At 40.6% G+C, this 21,225-nt stretch overlaps 4 protein-coding genes and 1 pseudogene across 4 annotated transcripts in view; 4 read left to right on the top strand and 1 right to left on the bottom strand.

Annotated features, from left to right (window-relative positions):
- Positions 1 to 5,330: 5,330 nt before the first annotated feature.
- LOC141848440 (uncharacterized) lies at positions 5,331 to 11,498 on the top strand. Its single transcript, XM_074736470.1, is given in 6 exon segments — positions 5,331 to 5,928; positions 6,056 to 6,724; positions 7,194 to 8,261; positions 8,358 to 9,806; positions 9,809 to 10,192; positions 10,195 to 11,498. Coding segments are annotated over 6 exon segments (4,704 nt in total). The 5' UTR covers positions 5,331 to 5,753; the 3' UTR covers positions 11,154 to 11,498.
- A 73-nt stretch (positions 11,499 to 11,571) lies between these two features.
- Positions 11,572 to 12,462, bottom strand: LOC141848441 (protein THYLAKOID ASSEMBLY 8, chloroplastic). The gene has a single exon (XM_074736472.1). It carries the CDS (start codon positions 12,444 to 12,446, stop codon positions 11,745 to 11,747), a length of 702 nt encoding a protein of 233 aa, XP_074592573.1. The 5' UTR covers positions 12,447 to 12,462; the 3' UTR covers positions 11,572 to 11,744.
- Positions 12,463 to 12,929: 467 nt separating this feature from the next.
- Positions 12,930 to 15,872, top strand: LOC141811405 (uncharacterized). Its single transcript, XM_074699457.1, has 3 exons — positions 12,930 to 13,012; positions 13,122 to 15,354; positions 15,441 to 15,872. The coding sequence occupies exons 2-3, from the start codon at positions 13,188 to 13,190 to the stop codon at positions 15,494 to 15,496; spliced, it is 2,223 nt and encodes a 740-aa protein (XP_074555558.1). The 5' UTR covers positions 12,930 to 13,012; positions 13,122 to 13,187; the 3' UTR covers positions 15,497 to 15,872.
- A 389-nt stretch (positions 15,873 to 16,261) lies between these two features.
- LOC141811508 (putative sugar phosphate/phosphate translocator At3g11320) lies at positions 16,262 to 17,968 on the top strand (annotated as a pseudogene).
- A 1,249-nt stretch (positions 17,969 to 19,217) lies between these two features.
- The window catches only part of LOC141811506 (uncharacterized), a 4,840-nt gene continuing 2,832 nt past the window's right edge, over positions 19,218 to 21,225 (top strand). The window contains 3 exon segments of the mRNA XM_074699530.1: positions 19,218 to 19,349; positions 19,428 to 19,704; positions 20,586 to 21,117. Of these exon segments, the coding sequence (XP_074555631.1) occupies positions 19,218 to 19,349; positions 19,428 to 19,704; positions 20,586 to 21,117 (941 nt within the window).

The following is a 21,225-nucleotide window of genomic DNA, read 5'->3' as shown; positions in this document are numbered from 1 at the left end:
GTGGGGACCCCTACGATGGGACTCTCTTCAGACTCGAGTATGATCCTGGCTAACCCCATGATTTATCCCCGGAACAAGTTATATAAGTTATTACATAACTGTTATAATCTTAAACTCAACATAAATACGTTGTAACAACTATTGGATAATTTATACACGTTGTATCAGTTATTCAATAATTTCTACACAGTGTAAACTCTAAATTTTAAACTCAACATAAATACGTTGCAGTAGCTATTAGATAGCTTCTAACGTTGTAGCATGCAACTATTTGATAACTTCTACATGATGTAAACTCTAAATCTTAAACTCACCCTAAATACGTTGTAGCAACTACTCAATAATATTTATATATTATAGTAGCTATTGGATAACTTCATACATTATAACAGCTACCAATAGCTATTGATAGTTGCTACAACAATATTAAATTAAGGGACATTTTCAAAAATAATTATTGACAGGGCATCCATTTAATTTATTTCTTTTGAAAAATAGGCACTCATTTAATTTAATGTTTCTCTTAATTAGGGATGTCTTTTTATTTTTGCCCATTTTGTATTACAAAATTATTAAGAATGATTTAACTTTTTCTCCATGATTGATATGATATTAAGAATGATATAATGTGGGGATACCTTATAATCAAGATTAAAAAGGATAATTTTTAAAATATTCTTGAGTTTTATTAATATTAAAAATTAAAACGACGAGTTAGGAGTGGTGATGGCTTTGACAAGGGTTTAGACTCTGGCCCCTAGTGCACCATTTGAATTGACTTAGTTTGAGATAGGATTATACGGCAAAGTCGAGTAATACCCTCTTCCGTCGTGATCAACTGTAATTCTCAATTTACCTCCTCACGGATGATCGTGGGACCGATCGTGTAAAGCTGATAGGATGACGGATTCCACCTTTTTACAGAAGATGAGATGAGATAGGAATTATAAAAGGGAACAATATGAAAATTTACATTTCACCCCTCAATTTACCTTAATTTAAAAATACCCTTTATTTTTTTGTAAAAACACTACTGGTTAAAGTTTTTAAAACTCTTATCAATTCTCAACCATTTGTTACATCAAACAAGTAACGATATTATTAGAAATAGGCCGCTAAGGTAGCGGATGCGGATTCCACCTTTGCAGAAGAGATATTATTAGGAATATATATATATATATATCAAACTCATAAAAATACTAATCAACTAATTTTGCAAAAGGTAGTTGGATGTATCTTTCATGCCATTATTTTTACATAAAGAGTGTATGTGACACTCGAGAATGGACCTAAAAGGGCAACTCGATCCTAATTTTTTCCGACTTGATTGATCGGTTTGGCTATGAATTCTGCCTCCTACTCTAGTTTAGAAAGTACTACCTATCTAATTTCCACGTTTTATTTGTGCCCATAACATACGGCTCAAAATTTCAAACCTTGCACACCAAATTCCATATTGCACATCTACATCAACTTCCTTTAATCTCATGATCATATCTTTTACACTAGTTTAAAGTTGGTACTTAATATTTAATATCATTATTGCTTCAATCTTTTGTTGACACAAAGATTTCTAGTTCCTTTTCATACTGAATATAATTGAATCACAAGGTTAGTAATCTATAATTTTATGAGTTAAGCATGAGATTGTTTCATAACCTGTAACCTATAAATGATCAATATATTTAATTAAACAGGTCATATGATACAACAAATCGATTTAATTAACCCGATCGAGTTAGGATGAGCATGTGAGTTTGTTAGGTTTAACTCTGTAAAATGTTGTGTGTTGTTAATCAAAAGGAAAGGACCTTATTCATGACTGGCTAATCTGAAGTTGGGCAATAGAGAAGAAAATGACAGCCTTGATTAGGGCAGTGCAGAGCACATTATTTTGCACATGGGAACACATTGCACCCGCAAATTGCACGAAAACAACCTATCGACACACGCTCTACATATGCTTATATGATGATCGATCTAACACTACATAAATTCATTTATAATTAAAAGGGAAGCAACAACAACAACAACAAAACAAAAAACAAAAAAATCTAAATGAATAGCTTGAGTTGGACAATGGTTAGTGGAGAGTTGAGTAGGAATTGAAGAAAATGAGGGAGGTGTAGAAGTCATACTACTGCACTAACTATGCAGCCATGTTGCCTGGATGTCATGGAAACTGGTAGGGACCATGGTCGAGTTGGACTGCCTCGTAAATACGACTGTGACTATGTTTTTGCTATTGTTCTTGTGGATTCAGTATGTGTCATTTTAACACTATTGCTTCATTGGTGAAGGACAACAAGTGGAGTAATGGCCAATGAAGTATGTGGACTAGGCAAGGTTTCATAGATGGACTCGAGTTTAGGTTCTATGTCAATTGTCTTTCGGCTTGTAGGCTGAGAAATCTGTCTAACATGAGTAGCTCACAAAAGAAAAGGCCATGAGTAAATATGGAGGTGAGAAATCTGTCACACTTGCTGATTAACAACTACTCAAGTGTCGAGTCAACCATTCGGTGTTCGTCCACACTTGTAGGAAACAAGAGGAGTTCAAGAGTGATTCGCACTAGAACTATGACAAATACTTGGTTCGTTGTCCCCTTAGTCCCTAGATTGGTAGTATCACAAAGAGCAAAATCTGGTAGCAACCTTGAATTGAAGACTGCCCACAAGCAACCATGAATGAGGATGGGGAAAATTGTTGTTTTGACTGGCAAAGGCAGAAGTGTAGAATGAACAACTTGCACTGTTTCTATGTGTCGTGAGCATAAACGCATGCAAGTAGTGAGTGTGTGCCCTGTGATGATAGGAATTGACTGCCATTCTTTCGCTGGGGTGATCAACAAGGAGCTACGAGAAGCTTGAATTTGCATGCAGAAAAAACAAACTGATTCATCCAAAGTGATTGATAATCTACATCATTTGCACTCAAAGAACATAAAACTTGACCACTATGGCACTCTTTCGAACAACTTATGTGCATGAATGCATGAAACAAACGGTAAATTAAAGCTGAGAACTTAGCCAAGAACAACCATTCGATTGTGCGGAAAAGCCACAAATTGTGCAATGCAAGCAACGTCGAGCGATATTAGTTGTGCATGCAGAGAGAGAACTATCTTGTATTCTAGGGTAAAAGAGTTTGAGAATCTACATCATCCGCATTCAAGAAAAACTAATTTGCCCACTGTGCCACTGCCTCGAATAGTTTATGTGCATGAGGGCATGAGATAAACGGCAAACCAACCATGCTGCGGATGTAATGAGGCAGGTTGAGAGTTTTCTGCTAGAAGAAAGCTTAAGGTTACCTTCACGCACCAGTTCGACGTTGATCTCCACACTTTCCTGCATCGAACAAGGCCAAACCATCGGCACAGGCGAGCCACCATCTGCTCCTCCCGCTTTCGCGATGGGAAATTGGCGGAGATTTGCGTCCTTTGATCGAGAGCAAATGAAACTGGAATATCTGAAAGCTGCTGCATATGGAAGAACAGTCATCTTCCACCTCAATCAATGGCTCGATTCGTCACCTGCGGGTCAGAAATCCATCCATGGATCGCCCAATTTCTCGACTTCTAGATGGAAATACTACCTTTTCATTGGTAAAGTCGTCTCCTTTGTCTTCCTGTGGCTAGGATCTGAATCTGAGCTCCGTCGATCGGTACATGGCCAATATCGGCGCCAGATACAGGAAGTCCATCAAGAAGGGGATCGCTTCCTCCGTGTTCGTGGACGAGGGCCGATATCCCGGGCGCTGATAAGGCGGCGGACCAAATTGTTCTGCCGAAGCTGGCGGATTTCGTCGGCGTCGGTGACGAAGACGGCGGTGTCTCTTCCCCTAACTTTTCCATCAACTTTTCCAAAGGTCTACAATGTTTAATTAATATTAAAATACCCCTTGAAATTTATATTATTGACAAATGGATGATTTAAATTTTTAAAAACAAATCTTTGGTGTCAATTTTGAATTAGCCAAAGTATCATGGTCTTAACAAAAAATTTCAATCAAAATTTGAGCCCTAATTTAGTCATTTTCCTCCATTTGGCTTTTCTCAAGAACAAATTTACACAAAAAAAATAAAAAAAAAAAATATATAACGAAAGTCAAAATATCTCTTGTTGAAAATGACCTCAAAATTTTGGTGCAATTATTGTCACCACGGAATTTTAAATTAAATTATTAGAGTGATGCAAGAAGAAGGCTACCAGTTGACAATAAAGACAAAGGCAATGAAATGATGAAAGCCATCCATTTTCTTTATATTTTAGAAATTATTTATTTAATAAAGCAATTTTCTAAAGTTGAGAAAGTTGGTAGCAAGTGTTCAAATATCAAATAAAGCAATTAAATTATTTAAAATAATAAGTGATAAAAAATTATAATACAAAAAAATAGTTGAGCTCGGCCATTTGGGCACTTAGGCGTCAATCTTAGCATTTGGCTCTTCGATATGTCTATTTTATACCTCTAGATTGCACCCATCGATTGAAGTATTTTATAATTCTAGTATTTTTATTGAACACAAAGCATTCACTAATTTGTTGTATGATTTCTTGATGTGTGATTAGACAATTACATAAGTACACATTGCCTAAAATGTAAACAAATAGAGAGTTAAATTTAATTATATTAAATTTATTTATTGGAAGTTTTATCAAACTCAATTTGATCTTTTTATTGAACTCAACTAACAAGCACATTATTGTCCTTATCAAAAATACTTAAGAAAAAATCATTATTATTATAATGTTACATTAGTTATTACTTTTTTAACATATCAATTATGTATTTGCTAATGATAAATAATGTATTTGTAATTAAATCATTTATAAATTAATAAATAAAGTTTATTTATCCATATTTCTATAAAGAACCCTTCACCATATATTTTATATTAAAATATTTCTTATTTTAATATTGTTATAGTAGTTACTTGGTGCATTGACTATTTTATTTTAATTTAAAATTATATAATTTAGAATATTATTATATTAAAATATTATATTTGCATTACACACACATATTTTTGAATTGCTATTTTTTTATTAAACATAAATCAAATTAAATCGATCCGTTTGGTTTGAAATCCTATAGAGTTGATGTGAAAAATAATGGAAAATGGGAGGGCAATCATGAAAGAGGAGCAGGGACTAGCGAAAAGTAATTAAATTAAATAGTGGGGCATATTTGAAATGCGGCGACAATATTTTTTTCATCGGACGTGAAGAGGAATTAGAAACGGGTTAATGGCGCCTGCGGAGCAGCATTGAAGTCCAGGCTGTGGCGCTATCCTTTTATCGGCTCCCGTTTCTTCTTCCCTTCTCCTTCCGCTCGTCTTCTTCTTCCTCTCCGCATCGTGCCGCGGCGCCCCGTTTACCCGCCGAGAAGAGAAAGCTCGCCGGAAGGCGGCGCTGGCAGGTAGTCCCTTTAGCTCCTTGCCTCGGAGGTCACGAAGGGCTCCTCCTTTTGATTTCCTACGGGTCGTGGAAGGAATAGGTGCCGCTGCTTACTTTCGTTGCTTTGTTTTGTTTTAAATCGACGACAGGAGAAGAATCCTTAGGAAAGGAGTGTTCTTTGTGCGAATTTGGTTTCCTTCCTGGATCTGCCCTCCAGTGGAGTCTCCACGGATTGGCTGAATCTGAGGAAGGCTTTTGGATTGGAGGAGTCTTGCTAGGGTTTGTGTTGTCACTTAATTTATATCTCTTGTGGTGTTTGGGAATCGATGCTCTTTGGAGCTGGGGAAATTGATGCCTCCCGAGCCGCCGCCATGGAAGGAGTACACCTTCAAGGATCACCGGAAGCACGAACGCGGGGATGCCCTTGGCGGCGCCGGCGGCGGATCCTCGTTTGCTATGAGGTGGAGGGAACCATACCATATGCCCCGTGACTTCTCTCGTGCCTCCCCCCGACGACCCCTCACCGGTAGGTGCCCGAAGCTCTCTTCCTCTCAGATCTAAGACATCTCAAGCAAAACTTGCGTTTCTCTCTCTCTCGATTTCCTTCGTGATCCCTCCCCCTTTTCCGTTCTAATTTGCGGTGGTGTTTACAGGTCAATACCGGCAGGGCGGAAGTTTCCACCAGGTCTACCCGGAAGATTTCGTCGGGCATGGATCCACACCGTCGCGCTCCGACAGAATTTGGTCGGAGGATGATAGCTTTAGGCCGTCTTCTGCTAGATACTTCAGCGACTACCGCAGCAGCAGTTTTGGATGCAGCAGGGAGAACAGAGGATCATGTCGGCGACCCCCATCTTGGGATGTTGGTGACTTCCCACGACAGCAGCACCATCAGGACACCCATGCGCCCCCTCAGAGGCCAGTCAGTGCTCCGATTTCTTCAACATCTCAGACCTCCCCAAACAGAAACTACGATAAAATTGAATGTAGGGACGATGACTTGGGCACGCTCAATTCTCAGGGTTCAATTCCCTGGAAGAAATGGAACCGCCCGGCCTCAACTATTACAGGAAGATCTGAATCAGAGGATGCTGGAACTGAGGTAGGGTTGCCACTCGAGAAGGGAACTCATATACGGTCTCCAGTAGCTTCTCTTGCTTCAAATGAAAGTGCTCCGAAGAAGCCAAGACTTGGATGGGGCCAGGGACTTGCTAAGTATGAGAAGCAGAGGGTAGAAGGATCTACAGAACCTTCAGTAGGTGCTATGTCTGGATGTTTATCGCCCTCAACTCCCTCTTCTGCAACTTGCAGCTCATCGCCAGGTGATTTTACACCCTCTTGACTGTGCTTTCTTCATGTGCTACAATGAATCTATCCTGTTAGTTCTTTAAGTTTCTCTTGGATCAACATATATGCATAGCACTTCATGTTTTATGGAATTAGTTCTTTAAGTTATTCTCTGTTTATCCCAATCTGATTAGTACCCACCCTGTGGGTGCCCTAGGCTTTGATCAACATCAATGTATCTCTATTGGATCAGGCAAAGATATGGCTATTCTTATATGCCCTAATTCTATCCATAAAACCTTCAATGTAATTGTTAGATATGCATATTCTCTTTAAATCTTAGTTTTTGTAAATGATCATACTCTATAGTCATGATCATCTCCTTACAGTGATATATATATGTATATATTCAGATTGAAATGACCCTGACTCTTTGTTTCTTTAATTATTTGTATGGTTTGATCACTTAGTTTTTCGTATGGTTTGGTATTGGTATTACAACAGGCACTGAAGATAAACTTTGCAGCAGGGTTGGGAATAATGATAACGATGATTTACCTGAATCCACATTTCCCTCTTTATATGAGGAAATCCTTGCTAATCTGGATAACCTAGAAGTTAATCCTATCAGTTCATTGGATTCTCTTCTTGTTGATTTGTTTCAATCCGAGGATGCTTTTGGTGGCGATTCCAGTTTAATGAGGCATTCTGCTATGGACAAATTTTCAAAATTGAAGTCGCAAGTTTCAAATGCATATGAAAAAATAGAGAATAAAATTGATTTGCTAGAAAAGGAGCTCAAGGCAATTACTTGTGATACTCAAACTGATGCCCATCAAGGTTCCTTGAAATCAGCTGATGATTCTGCTTCTGTGCTAAGTAGATCATTGGGTAGTTTATCAAATGGATGCAAGGATTTCAAGGATCAGCAGGTGAAATGTATAGAAGAGTCATCGCTTGACGATGATGAGCTCGGGCCTTCCGGTGGACTTGATGAACATGACAATGTGGTTGAAGAAACAGTCTCGGCTCCTTTGGAAAAGGAACTCCCTGTTTGTGGCATGGAGAGAATGATCACAACTCTGTCATTCATTGAAGATGAAACACGGAAAGTATCTAAAGCTGCAAGTCCTAGTTTTGTGAATAGCAGTGTTCGTATAGACTCTGATGGTATGACACAAAGGAAGACAGATTATTCTAACTTAGTAAATTTAATCATGGATTCCAACAGGAAGACATCAAGGCTTTCCTGGGAGACGTTTAATACAAAATTCTCTAAAGATCTGCCTTGCTCAGATGATCAAGGATTTGTTAATTTTACTTCATGCCGCCAGCACGAGTTGAAAGTCAAACAGAAGCTTGCAATTACAAAGCGCCAACAAAAATTCAGAGAACGAGTTCTTACTCTTAAATTTAGGGCATTACATCGCTTGTGGAGGGAGGACCTGCGCTTGCTTTCAGTAAAAAAGCTTCGCACTAAGTCAAGCAAGCGGACTGAACTTAGCAACCGTTGTTCGCAAAATGGTTCTCAAAAGCAACGTTCTTCAATCCGATTACAGTCTGCTTTGCCTGGTTAGTCTTAAAATTATTATTTCTTTTGATTTTTGTACAAATATTTGTCTGTTACCTGATTATTTTCATCTGATAATTTCATTACAATCGCTGCAGGTTACTCAACTCTCGTTCCTACAACAGAAATAATGAACTTTACTAGCAAATTGCTGTTAGATTCACAAATCAAGATTTGCAGAACTAACCTGAAGATGCCAGCAATGCTATTAAATGGCCGGCGTCGAAGGCACAGTAAGTTTGTTGCCGACAATGGATTGATAGAAGATCCTCTGACTTCTGAGATAGAAAGGGGAATGATAAACCGGTGGTCCCACGACGAAAAAGAGGTTTTCAAGCAGATGCTTGCTAAATATGGTAAAGATTTCACTAAGATCTCTTCCTTTCTGGATCATAAAACTACAGCAGACTGCATTGAATTTTATTACAAAAGCCACAAGTCAGAGAGTTTCAAAGACGTGAAGAAATCTTTAGATCTCAGAAAGCAACAGCAATCGTTACAAGCCAATGCATACCTTGTAGCATCAGGGAAGAACTGGAATAGCAAAACAAGTGTTGCATCTCTTGATTTGTTGGGAGCTGCCTCAGTTATGGCTTTACACCAACAATATGCCACAAGGTTCAAAAAATATGTTGGTAGTAGTGTGAATGTAGATGGGGCAAATGAGCACACATCTGCTCGAGAAATAGAATTCATGGCTGCTGATGCATTAGCAGGCATTTGTGGCATGGTATCTTCTGAGGCTATCAGCTCATATGGTACTGGTTCTATTGATCCTGTTAAGATTGCGAAGGATGAGGAGAGCCTGGATGAGGATGATACCTGCTCAGATGAGGCCTTTGGAGAATTGGACTCTGCTGATTGGACAGATGAGGAAAAGTCAATGTTTATTCAAGCTTTGAGCATGTACGGGAAGGATTTTACTGGCATCTCTGGTTACATGAAGACGAGATCAAGGGAAGAGTGCAAAATCTTCTTCAGTAAGGCTCGAAAGTGCCTTTCTCTTGATACGCTTCATCAAGGCTGTGTCGATGAGATTACACCAATAAGTCTAACAAATGGAGGAAGAAGTGACACAGATGATGCTTGTGTTGTAGAGATGGACTCTGCAATCTGCAGCACTCAATCCTGTTCCAAAATTGATGAGGATGTCTCCCAGCCTTTAGCCGGTAGTACCAGGTATGAGAGGATTGACAACCCTGCAAGCACTAATTTGTGTGTCAATACTGACTATGAGGTGAATGATCATTCTGCAAGTACTGATTTCCAGGTCAAAACTGAAAGATCAAATGAACTGGCTGATAATGTATCAATTAGACCTTGTCTCGAGGACCATCAGGATGAAGTAGACAGGCAGGCGTCTATTATTCACGATGTCAAGTGGGCAGACAGTGGGGACAATCTTCAATCTTTTGTGCCTCCAAAGGGAAGTATCATTACTGCATCAGAATGTGAAGCTGTACAGCTTTGTGAGGCTGCACAGTCTGCTGATAGAGAGACAAAAATTGAGGGAATCGATACTGTTATTTCTCTGCCTGAGCCTGTTGTTTAATCCTAAAAAGTGAGCAAGTTGAACAATGCATTGGAGGAGTGTCGAATCAACAAACTACTAGTTTGGCCACTGACTCAGGTATGGAAAAGGAACTAGATTCAAAACCATCACTTGATGCTGAGGTTGGGTTATCAAACACAAAATTCATAAACATTAATTTCACAGCCGATGGCAATGCCTCTGTTTGGTCTCCAAAAGATTCAGTTCAAAGTGCACTTCCAGTAGTCTCAGCACCTAAGGGTAATGGTGGTCACCATCTGACCTTCGATTCTGACACTCGGGGACAAATACAAGTTGATGCACACCCACCTGCTGCAAAGAAATTGCGGACTGCACTGAAGCAGGAAAATGGCCAGTCTACGCCACTGGATTCATATTTGTCATCTCTGATATATGTTTTGGAGGCTTTCCGAGCATATTGTATGAGACAACCTTAAACTTCGAGGAGCACGGGAATAACAAGCATCAGAATTTGATAAAAAGAGATCTGTGCCAACAGTATATCCTCAGAAACTCGCCACTGAGCCAAGTCGATCAGAATGTGCATATTCTAAGAGGCTACCCACTGCAGTCGGCGAAACAGGAAGCCAATGGGGAAACAACCATTCATGCAGACACGAAGCTGAGTCGGCTTCGGATGGAAGCCGTGAAAAATGGAGCCTCCCAATCAAATCGTTTGTTTTCGCCCGATAAGCACTGGGACAAAAGCAATGTTTCCACTCTACATTCAGTGTCTGCTCCATTACATCCCGTGAGAAGCGAACATCAATCAGATGCTGACCTTAGGGCATGTTCCAAGAATGCTGGTGCTGAGGTAGAGGAACACAAACCTGGAGATGTGAAGCTGTTTGGAAAAATACTTAGCGCGACCACATCTTCTTTGCAGAAATCCTCCTCCTTACATGGTGATTTAAAAATGACTCCTACCGATAATGGTAATGGTTCTAGTCAATTAGTCTCGAATGTCAGTGCATGCCAAGTGAACTTGGAGACAGCCTGCGGTTTCTGGGATGGCAAGAGAATACAGACTGGTTTTCCTTCATTGCTGACAGGTGCCATGTCCGACCATCCGCAGTCTCGCACGCAGACATTGTCTTCTAATATGAAGCAGATAGAGAACGTGCCCGGGCTGCAGAAGAAAACTTCACTCGAAACGATCCCAGGGTTTCAGCAGCAAATGAGGGTAATGCCTCTGGGCACAAACATGATGGGGGGAGGAATGATGGTTGGAGGTGGAGCGATGATGTCAGACCCGATCACTGCCCTAAAGATGCATTTCGCTGCAAGGGCGAACCTATATAGCAGTGATCCGGAACCATGGAGAGGAGACACTGGAAAGTAGGAAGGTTTGATCGAGTCAGAAGGGTGATAGAACAGGTGGTTATTTAGGTTCCTTTAGGCAGTAGCACCAAATTGAACAAGTGGGATTCCCATTCCTGACTGGGATCTGCCTTCCTCCATTCTCTGTTCACTGGTAGCCCAGGATTTTGTATATTCTTCATCACTCAGATCAAATCAGGTTGCCACATGAATAAGCAGGAAACAATAATAATAATTCTATGCTTTGTGGGATGTGTGGCATCAGGAAACAGTTCAACTTTCTATGAAAATTTTCTGAATGTCATGATTCTTAGTTGATGGATTCTGGTGGATGCAGGTAATTGACAGAGAGCTACAATGGAGATCAAGATTGGGGAATAGGAAATTGTTCAATGGGCATTAAGCAAGAGTCTCAAAGATTGACAACCTAATTCACAATATAACAAGAACCACACTTGCATTCGTATATTACAAAGAGTCTCGAAGAACTATCATGCTTTGATCTCCAGTTCAATCAACTCGAGAAATTCTTCGAGATCACCATGCTATGAATGAGTGGATCAAACAAAACGATGAAAAGGATTTGAGCAAGAAACGCGTACCAGGCTTTTCATCAAACAGGCAGCGTTTCCACAGGGAAGCATCCACATTCAAGCCATAATTGGTAGTCTCTCTCCACTTCAGCAGCAGCAGCTTCTTCCCCCAATCTCTTCAATCCTCTTATCATAAACTTGAACAAGTACTCATCCGGCTCGAACGCGCATCTCTTTGCTTCCCTATACACGGTCGCCACAACCTTTCCCCTTCCGGCGGCCATCAGAGCCCTAACGAGCCGGGGAACCCCCTTGGCGGTCTCCGCGGAGAGCCATCCCTCCTCCTCCATCAGATCGGCGACCAGGGTATCGATCTCGTGCGGCGATCCGCACCTGGACAAGGTGGAGACCATCTCCGCGTAGAGGTTGAGATCGACGCGGTACCACTGCTCGCTTCGGGCGGCAGCGAAGGCTTTCAAGGCGAGACGCGACTGGTCCTGGCGCTGCAGCTCCCGTAGGGCGGCGAGGAGGTCCGACTTGACGAGGCGGGCGAAGTCGGAGGAGAGGATCCGGTCGACCTTGGGATCGTCGCCCGCGGCCGCGGCGCGCTTGAGCGCCTGCACGGCGAGAATGGCCTCCGTGGTGAGGCTTCGGCCGCGGAGGAGCTTCCCGCGGTTGTCTCGCGGGCCGCATATCACCGGCGTCGCGCCTGCCGCGGCTACGGTGGGCGGACGGCACGGGCAGTGAAGGGAAAGGGTAGTGGCGGTGGAGACGAACGCCATGGGAGAGGTGCTTGCCACTCCTGTGTGTGGTGGGAATAATATCCCATAAAAAGGATGGGATTATAAATGTCCATTTCTGGGGGGTAATTTTCAAATTTTAACATATTCTTCAACCTACTCCATAAAGTTTCTATATTCGTTATAAATTCCCTCTTTACATTTCCTACAGAGATGTTTTTAAAAATCATTAATCATAAGCTTAATTCAATTATAATACCTAAAAAGGATTATTTGTTGAATTAAAGAATAAATTTCTCTAAAATATTTAATAAAAGTCAAATTCATAAAAAAGAAAAAATAATAATAAACCACCGTTTGCGTTGGCGGCGGCTCAGCCTACAACAATATCGCAAGTGATTTGAAAGCTGCTTACCGCCACCAGTTGGTCAAAGATGCCGGGTCTGCCCTTCACGCTCGTCTTTCAAAAATTGCTGCGGTAAACTTACCTGATCGTGACCTGACCTCTTGCCCCAAATCCAACCCCTTTCGTCCCACCTGTGTTCTCGTTCCATTCCATCCCCCTTTTTTGTTTTTCTCGATCGGCAGCGGCAAGAATTAAGATCGAGGTAAGCTGCAATCAGTTGACTTTTGGTTCGATTTATCTTTAGTTTGTCTTCCTTAGCTCGAATTTATGGTGCTTGATTGCGTCTTTTTTTTGACGAGGATGGTTTGTAGGATTTCTAGGGTTTGCTGTTCGATGAAAGTTTGAAACATTTCTGTGGGTTTTCCTTTCCGGGCCGTATGGAATCTGAGACTAAGGGTGGAGATGGCGTACTCGACCTCAACTTCGTTGCTGTTGAACAGCCGGAAACCCTAACCGACGGCCCCGCGGATTTGGGTTCGGGCGTGCCGGAAATCGGAGTGAAGGAAGATGAGGAAGTTGAGGAGGTGATTGGGGATCATGACACGGGAATTAGCGCTTTAGCTGAAGTGGGAAAGGTTGCAGTGGAAGTCGAAGATACGGAAGCAGACACTGATGTGGTTGATGAGAAATCGAAGGAGACAGTTATTGACGAAGACCAAAGTGCGAGGGCATTCGAAGGAGGATCCAGTACCAAGCGAAAGAAGGGAAGGCGTCGGAAATCTGCTGTGGTTCGTGATGAGTATGATTCTCGTCCCTGTCCCTTCCAAGATGAGAACAAGACTGCGTTTGCAGTTTCTGATATAGTATGGGGTAAGGTGAGGAGCCATCCATGGTGGCCGGCCCAAATATTTGATCCTTCTGATGCGTCCAAGATGGCATCAAACAATCGGAAAAAGGATCACTATCTGGTTGCTTATTTCGGAGACAAAACCTTTGCTTGGTGTGATGATTCACAGTTGAAGCCTTTTCAGAAACACTTTTTGCAGTTGGAAAACCAAAACAGCATGGAAGCATTTGTGACTGCTAAGGATGCTGCACTCCAGGAGGTGTCGCGGCGTGTTGATTTGGGAATGGCATGCCGTTGTTTTATGGATAGAAGTTATGCTAGCCTTCTGGATTCAAAGTTTGAGAATTCTGGTGTACGGGAACGAACTCCTAGCTATCCTATTAACAAGTCTTGGATTGCAAACTCCTTTGATCCTCTTAGGTTAATTGATTCTATCCAAGCATTCGCGCAGTCACCAAATGAAAGGATAGACAAATTGGAACTTGTAATATTGAAGTCTCAGTTGAAAGCCTTCTATCGTTTGAAGGGATATTCAGAACTTCCAACATTCGTTATTGGTGCAGGACTAGAGGATAACATTGAGGTTTCAGTATCTGAGGAAAATAAATCAGGTAAAAGAGCTGCTGCTGATCCCTCGAAACCAATTTTTTCAGATAGTGCTTCGAGGAAGACCAAATCAAGAGACAAAGGGAGCTCAGTTGGCAAAGAGAAGCATGATTCTACATCTAAGAGAAAAATATCAGGTAAAGAAGTTGGTGTCCCTTCAAGTCCAACTTCTTCAGATGATGCTTTTAGGAAAACAAAGTCAAGAGACAAAGGGGGCTTGATTGGTAAAGAGAAACAGGATTCACAATCCAAGAAGAAAAGATCAGACAGCAATGCTGCCGATCGCTCAAATCTGATTTCTAAAACAAAGTCAAAAGAGAGAGGGAGCTCAGTTGGCAAAGAGAAGCAGAGTCCACCATCTAAGGGGAAAAGATCAGGTAAAGAATTCACCCATCCCTCTTCAGATGATGATTTGAGAAAGTCAAAGTCAGTAAGTAGTAGGAGCTCAGTTGGCACAGAGAAACATGTAGTTGAGCGTGGTAGGAAAAGGAAGAGCTTATCTAAACTAATTGAAGAGAGTGATCATCAGGGTTCGGATGACGATAAAGATGCATGTGAAATGAATACTTCACATTCATCTCACCGAAATCAGGAGCTTGAAGATTTTGATGTTGATGATATAGGGAAGGGAAAGGAGAAAAAACTTGATGCCTTAGGAGATTTCATGACCAAATCACAGACTTCAAGTTCTAAGCCACAGTCCAAGTTTGGAGAACTCATGCGCAGAGTGGCAGGGCAGATGACAGGGTCACCTCCTATGCTGAAGCCTAATGGTGAAACAGTCCGTAAAAGCTCATCCAAAGTGACCCGCAGAAAACGTGGTCGCGGTGCTATCCTCAAACAAAAGAAGGCTGTAAAAGAAACTGAGAGTGACTCAAATGACCATTCCTCAGATGAGATGCATCCTGAGGACACTGCTATTAGTGAGGATGAAAAATTTGCATCTAGTGGGCAGGACACAGAAGGAGAACCACAAATAAAGAAGCAAAAGCAGCAGCAATCTGCAGGTGATCCAACAGTCTCACTTCCATCGGGCAGAATGCCAGATACATATTCAGAGGGTAATTCCTTAGATCCCAGTAACAGATCTTCAGAGTTTTCGTCAAAAAGTTCCTTGCCTGTTGAAGCTGAACCTAACACAATTGTTTTAGGTATGGCGGCATCTTTATATGTAGTTTTTGATTGTCATTATGTGGATCATGATACTCATTGAACCCTTTTGCTCATGATTATTCAGTCCACGAGGATAATGGAGCTACTTCGGACGCGATGCATGTTGATGCCCATGGCTGAGATGATGGGTGGTATGCTATTCTGGGTGACCATACTTGTTCTTGTTGGCCAATTTTAGTTCTTCGAGCGAGCTGGTTTAGCGTTCTTGTTGTGCAATATTTAAATGCCTCACGTACAAATTCCGTGATAATATAGTTCATTTAGTGACTGTTGTAGCTGGTATTATTAGTACACTGAGCTCTTTCTGTAGAGATGGGCACATTCCAAGCATCCCATTAACTATTTGTGATCCCCACTCATTTGTACGATTTGCACATGAAGTTGCGACATCTTATTTCGTCGGGGTAGCCTGTATCTGTAACCTAGTTTTCATCAGTCTAAAATGGGAATGACTGCTTAATAATCTCGGAGTTCAATGTCATTGTAATTTGCTGCATTTGATGTGTTAGAAATGCAACATCAACTTGAGTTGTTTTACATTGATCTAAGACATAGTTGAGTTGGTTAGTAGATTTGTTAAAGTTTTACATCGTTTTATTTGCATGGAGCCGAATGCAAGTGACTGAGCTATTGATCAGTGTTAAGATATTGATTCACGTAGTGGATCCTAAATAGTTACAAGAAAGAATCACGAGTTGATTAAGAATATCACGAGGCTTGTTTATTTATTTATTAATTTTTTGATTAAAAATTTATTTAATAAAAGATTACTTAGTTGGGATCCAAAAAAAAAAAAAGGTTGATTAGAATTTTTTTTAATTCTGAAAATAAAATTTTGAAACTGGAAACAACTTCTCAGCTCCAATCTCTCCTCTCTCGTATAAAATGCGAGCCCTCCCCTCTGTGTCCCTCGTTCTCTGATTCCTGATCCTTCTCTCTCCTCCCCTCCCCGGATCTGATCAAGTCGCCGCCGCTTCCTTCTCCCCCGGGATCCGTCGCGGATCCGAGGACAGACTTGGATCGGAGCCATCTCGCTCCATCCGACGACGTTCCTGAGGCGGAGAAGCAGCGGAAGCGGAGGAGGCGTCGTAGCGGCATTGTCGCCGGCGAACGGCCGGGTTTTCACCCTCGGGCTTGTCGCCGCCTGGTACGCCTCCAACATCGGGGTGCTCCTCCTCAACAAGTGCCACATGAGCGCCTGCTCCCTCAGCTACGTCGCCTTCGCCTGGCTCAAGATCGTGCCGATGCAACCCAGTTCCTCAAGATCTCCTCCCTCAGCCTTGTGTTCTGCAGCTCTGCCGTCAGCGGCAACGTCTCGCTCCGGTACCTCTCTGTCTCGTTCAACCAGGCCATCGGCGCCACCACGCCCTTCTTCACCACCGTGTTTGCTGACCTCATGACTCTCCGGTGGGAGTCGTGGGTCGCCTACATTACCGTCGTCCCCGGTGTTGTTATTGCGAGCGGGGTCAGCGTTCGGTTTGATGCTTATTCTTTGAATCTTCTATTAGCCCAGTAATTACATCTAAGAGATGCCCTCAGCAATCAATCTTATATCCAATCTCTACGCAAATGGATTGAATCGAGGTGTTAAGACACACCCATTCATCTATTTAATTCATCTAGGAGATGCCCTCAGGCGGCCTCAGCTCCCAAACTACTTGAATGAAATAAAAGATTAGTCTAAGCAGATACGTGGATCTCACAAATCTGTGTTAAAATTCAAATCTTACTCAGATAACGCATAAATCAGTGTCATGGTTTGGATCTTCCATTTGATCGATGATTCACCTGCCTATTTCCTTTTTCCTTGTCATGGCTTTCCTCTGGAAAAAACTTGCAAGCTCAGGGATTTTTAAACTAGATCGCATCGACTACGCTATTTAATGTTCAAAATACTAGTTTGTCTACATTCTGCTGGTCCTTTAACTCCATGTGTTTTTGTTAGGCTTTGACTCTCTTTTACTTAGCTAATGCTCTTTTCTACACTGATTGAATTTTTTTTTCATACTTTTGTCATGCATCTTTTCTTCTGTGAATGGTTCTTATGAGGCTAACATGTTTACAATTAACCAAGTAGATGGGAATACTGATGCTCTTGGTGGTTCAACTTTATAGGGGGAGCCAAGTTTCCATTTGTTTGGCTTTATTATGTGCATTGGTGCTGCTGCTGCTAGAGCACTCATGTCAGTGTTGCAAGGAATTTTGATGTCCTCTGAGGGTGAGCTATAATGTACTATTCCCTTGTAAATTCAGAAGAAAAAGCAAATGGCATTTGCTCTGTATTGTTACAATTTACATGCTTCATGTTCAGGGAAAATTTTAACTCTATGAATCTCCTATATATGGCTCCAAATTGCAGTTGTTTTTCTATTTCCTGCAGATTTCAAGATTATATGGCATTATCTGCTGTTGAATTCTTCTTTGGCCTACTTTGTGAACTCGACCAACTTTCTTGCCACCAATCATACAAGTCCATTGACTCTTCAGGTGCGCTTGTTAATGTTTCATTTGTGTTATTTCCTTTTGTTTCAGCAATATGTTAAAGTTTCTTTAAAATCCTTCTTAGTTATGGAATTTATGGATTCATTTTAGTTCATTGAATAATTATGATATTTTCTTTTTATAAAGTAAATCCACTTCAATTCTTGAATGATCCAAATCACTTTTGGTTCTACTGTAACAAAAAAATTCCCTTTTATGTAGAAAAGACCCGTAACAATAATTGAGATCTTATATATGGACAATTCTTCACTATCTTATTTATTTGCAACAAAATATTTTATTCGTATGTATAGGTTTAAAAAAAATATTTTTGGAGAGAGATTATTTTGTCAATAGAGTCACAGGTATATGATATATTTATACCTAACGATTTCATACAAAGTAGTGACTAAAGGTATAACTTATATAATTTTTTTTATTTTTCAATTTGATCCAAGTCATTCGTTCGTAGAGTTATTTATTGCATACATTTCTAACACAAGAACAAATAGTTAATTTTGAAAGAATTTATTGCGACTCTTTCATAAGGGAAGAATTTGCATGAGTAGCTTAGAAGGGCAACAGTGAAAACCTTCCTGAAACTGTTTTAGTTTATTTGAACTTGTTTTATTAGAGATGCACCATTTTATGCAAGGCAAAAATGGATATGCAAATCAAGCTTCCATTATCTATACCAATTTCTTCTCGAAATTGTGTATATGTTCCTCACCAAATTATTCGCGATTCATGTCTTCCTGATTCTGACATTTTTGTTTGGTGTTCTTGAATGACTGACCATTGGCACCAAGACGAACTAGTGCAGGGTATCAGTTCTCCTTAGGTTCTTGGAAAAACAGAATGACTTATTCTGAAGAAACAAACCCTTGTACCATCAACCAAACTATTTAACTTTTTTCATTAATTTTATTATATTTAAGACTCTAAATATCAATAACTATCTCCCCATTTCATTATGATATCAGAGTCATCATCCATCACAAGGACTGAATGAAATGGATTACAATTGTGAATGGATACTAATAAAAATATAGAAGTCATTTTTAAAAAGGCAGTTGAAAGGATAAAATAGAATTCTAAATTTACATAAATCAGGCCTAACTTTAAAAATACATTTAATATAATAAAGTGAACAATAGCTGTAAAAGGTGAAGCAATGGACAATCACAAGGACTTAATGCGATGCGTGTGTTCATACTCCTTTTTCTAAGTAAATATGTAAAAAAGAGAAATGAAAGATATACGAAATCAATCAACTGGTACTTTATTTTCTTTAAAAACTAATAAAATCATGAGCTCTTCCAGACTTCAATCATGGGTAGGTAAGCTCACCCGGGTGGTCATGGTATACAACCGGGAGGGACCCAGCATGGTCGAGAATCTGCTCCGGTCACCGTCCAGAATCCAGGAGTACAACCAACGTCGTGAGATGATGACGCAATCGTCTTTCGAAGTAAACAGCAGGCCATTTGCTGTAATTATTTTTTAATTTTCTTTTTCGCAGTAGTAGCAAATTGAGCTTATTGTTTTTTAATAATAATTTTGAGGGCAGGGAAGCACGCATAGACTAAACTCACTCGCGGTGACGGGAGCGAATCGCGCTGCCGAGTCACTGAGTCAGTGGAAAGTGGAGGACCGTCGTCAAAGCGAATCTGATCCGGTCACCGCCGGTCCAAATAAAACCATACACCAAATGCCATCTCCCTCACGTGTCCTCACTGTAAAGCTACGAAGCAGCAGCAGGGCTGGCCTTCCTCTTCCCCCACTTCGTCTACCTCTTTACAGAGCGATCTCCGCGCTCGCCTCCCCTCCATTTCCTTCGCTTCTAAGTATTTCGCGAAAATTTTTAGGATTGACACCAAATCAATCATCCGTTCGCTCCACGATCCCTCCGAATGGCGTCGCTCGTGATTCTGTTGCTCTTCCTCTTTTCGCTCTGCAGAGCTCAAATGCCAGGTCTGTCTTCTCCTCCAAGCTTCCTTTGTTGTGTGTATACTTTTATTTTGAATTTTTAAGCACATTTTTAGGTTTTAAAGTTGCTTTTTCGTTGTTTTGTGGATTTTAGTTTTAGGTAAAGTGTAATTAGGGATCCGTTGAATCAAACTTTTCCACTTGGTTTTACGTAATTGTTGGATTATTCAATTCTAATGGGGAAATGCACGCTAAATTGTCTTATTAATCGAAACGAAAAGCATGTAATCAACGGGAACCCACGGAAATCCATGAACACTAGTAGTTGGAACTCGTGATAAATGGTTCCTTTTTCACTGGAAATGTAGTGCATTAAGATGTTCTTATTGGAATACTCAGAAGCTATTCTCTTCTAATAATTTGTTTCAGAAATATCATCATTTGATATTTTACATGATTCTGTACGCGCAAGATAGTATATGGGACTGTGTGTTGGATCATCAAGCTTAAACTGTGGAACTGAATGTGCTTGTTTTTTACTGCTTCCATGCCTGTTGGCGCTGCGAGTTTGCTTTTGTTTGTGTAGGTCAGTTGGACGATAATTTCTACTACAGTAGAAAGTGACTTAATCTTTTGTTAGTCCCCTTTCTTGTTTGAGTCTCACTAAGATTTTAGCTAGAAGATTAAGGTTCATAATTTTGTGGTTGTAGATTGTCTTGATGAGTAAATTCTCACATTCTACACTTGTCACTTGTTTAGAAGTGAAAGTGCACTAATTATTGATATTCTGGCAACGCAGGTTTTGTTAGTGTAGATTGTGGGGGCAGTGAATCATATGCAGATGAGCTTGGACTGGAGTGGACACCAGACAGTCAATTTGTTTATGGTGAAACAGCTAGAATATCAGCTCCAAATGAGAACCGGAAACAATACATGACAGTGCGCTACTTTCCTGCAGATAATCGAAAGTACTGTTACACGTTCAATGTTACAGTCAGGACACGCTACCTTGTGCGAACAAGCTTCTTGTACGGGAATTTTGACAAGAGTAATGTCTATCCGAAATTTGACATCTCCATTGGAGCAAGTCATTGGACAAACATTGTCATCTATAATGCAAATAGCATTGTGACACGAGAGGCTGTTATCCTTGCTACTGCTCCAGCAATTAGCATATGTGTATCTAATGCTACAACCGGACAACCATTTATTTCCACCATTGAGTTTCGGCAAGTCAATGGATCATTGTACCACACGGATTTTGAGACTCAGTTCTTCTTGAGTCTATCTGCAAGAATAAATTTCGGCGCTGAGACTAATGAATCTGTCAGGTATTTGTTTTCCAAAAAATTATTTATGATAATCTAAAGTTGGGGCAGGTTTATAATATAAATATAGTTGGGTATTGATGGAGAACTGTATCTTGAATTATCACTAAT

Source organism: Curcuma longa, chromosome 17 (genome assembly GCF_044706935.1).
Source record: "Curcuma longa cultivar G26 ecotype Majalengka, Jawa Barat chromosome 17, ITB_CL_G26_1.1, whole genome shotgun sequence".
Taxonomy (NCBI): Eukaryota; Viridiplantae; Streptophyta; class Magnoliopsida; order Zingiberales; family Zingiberaceae; genus Curcuma; species Curcuma longa.
The sequence above is the reverse complement of the archived record's forward strand: the minus strand, read 5'-3'. Positions and strand labels throughout refer to the sequence as shown.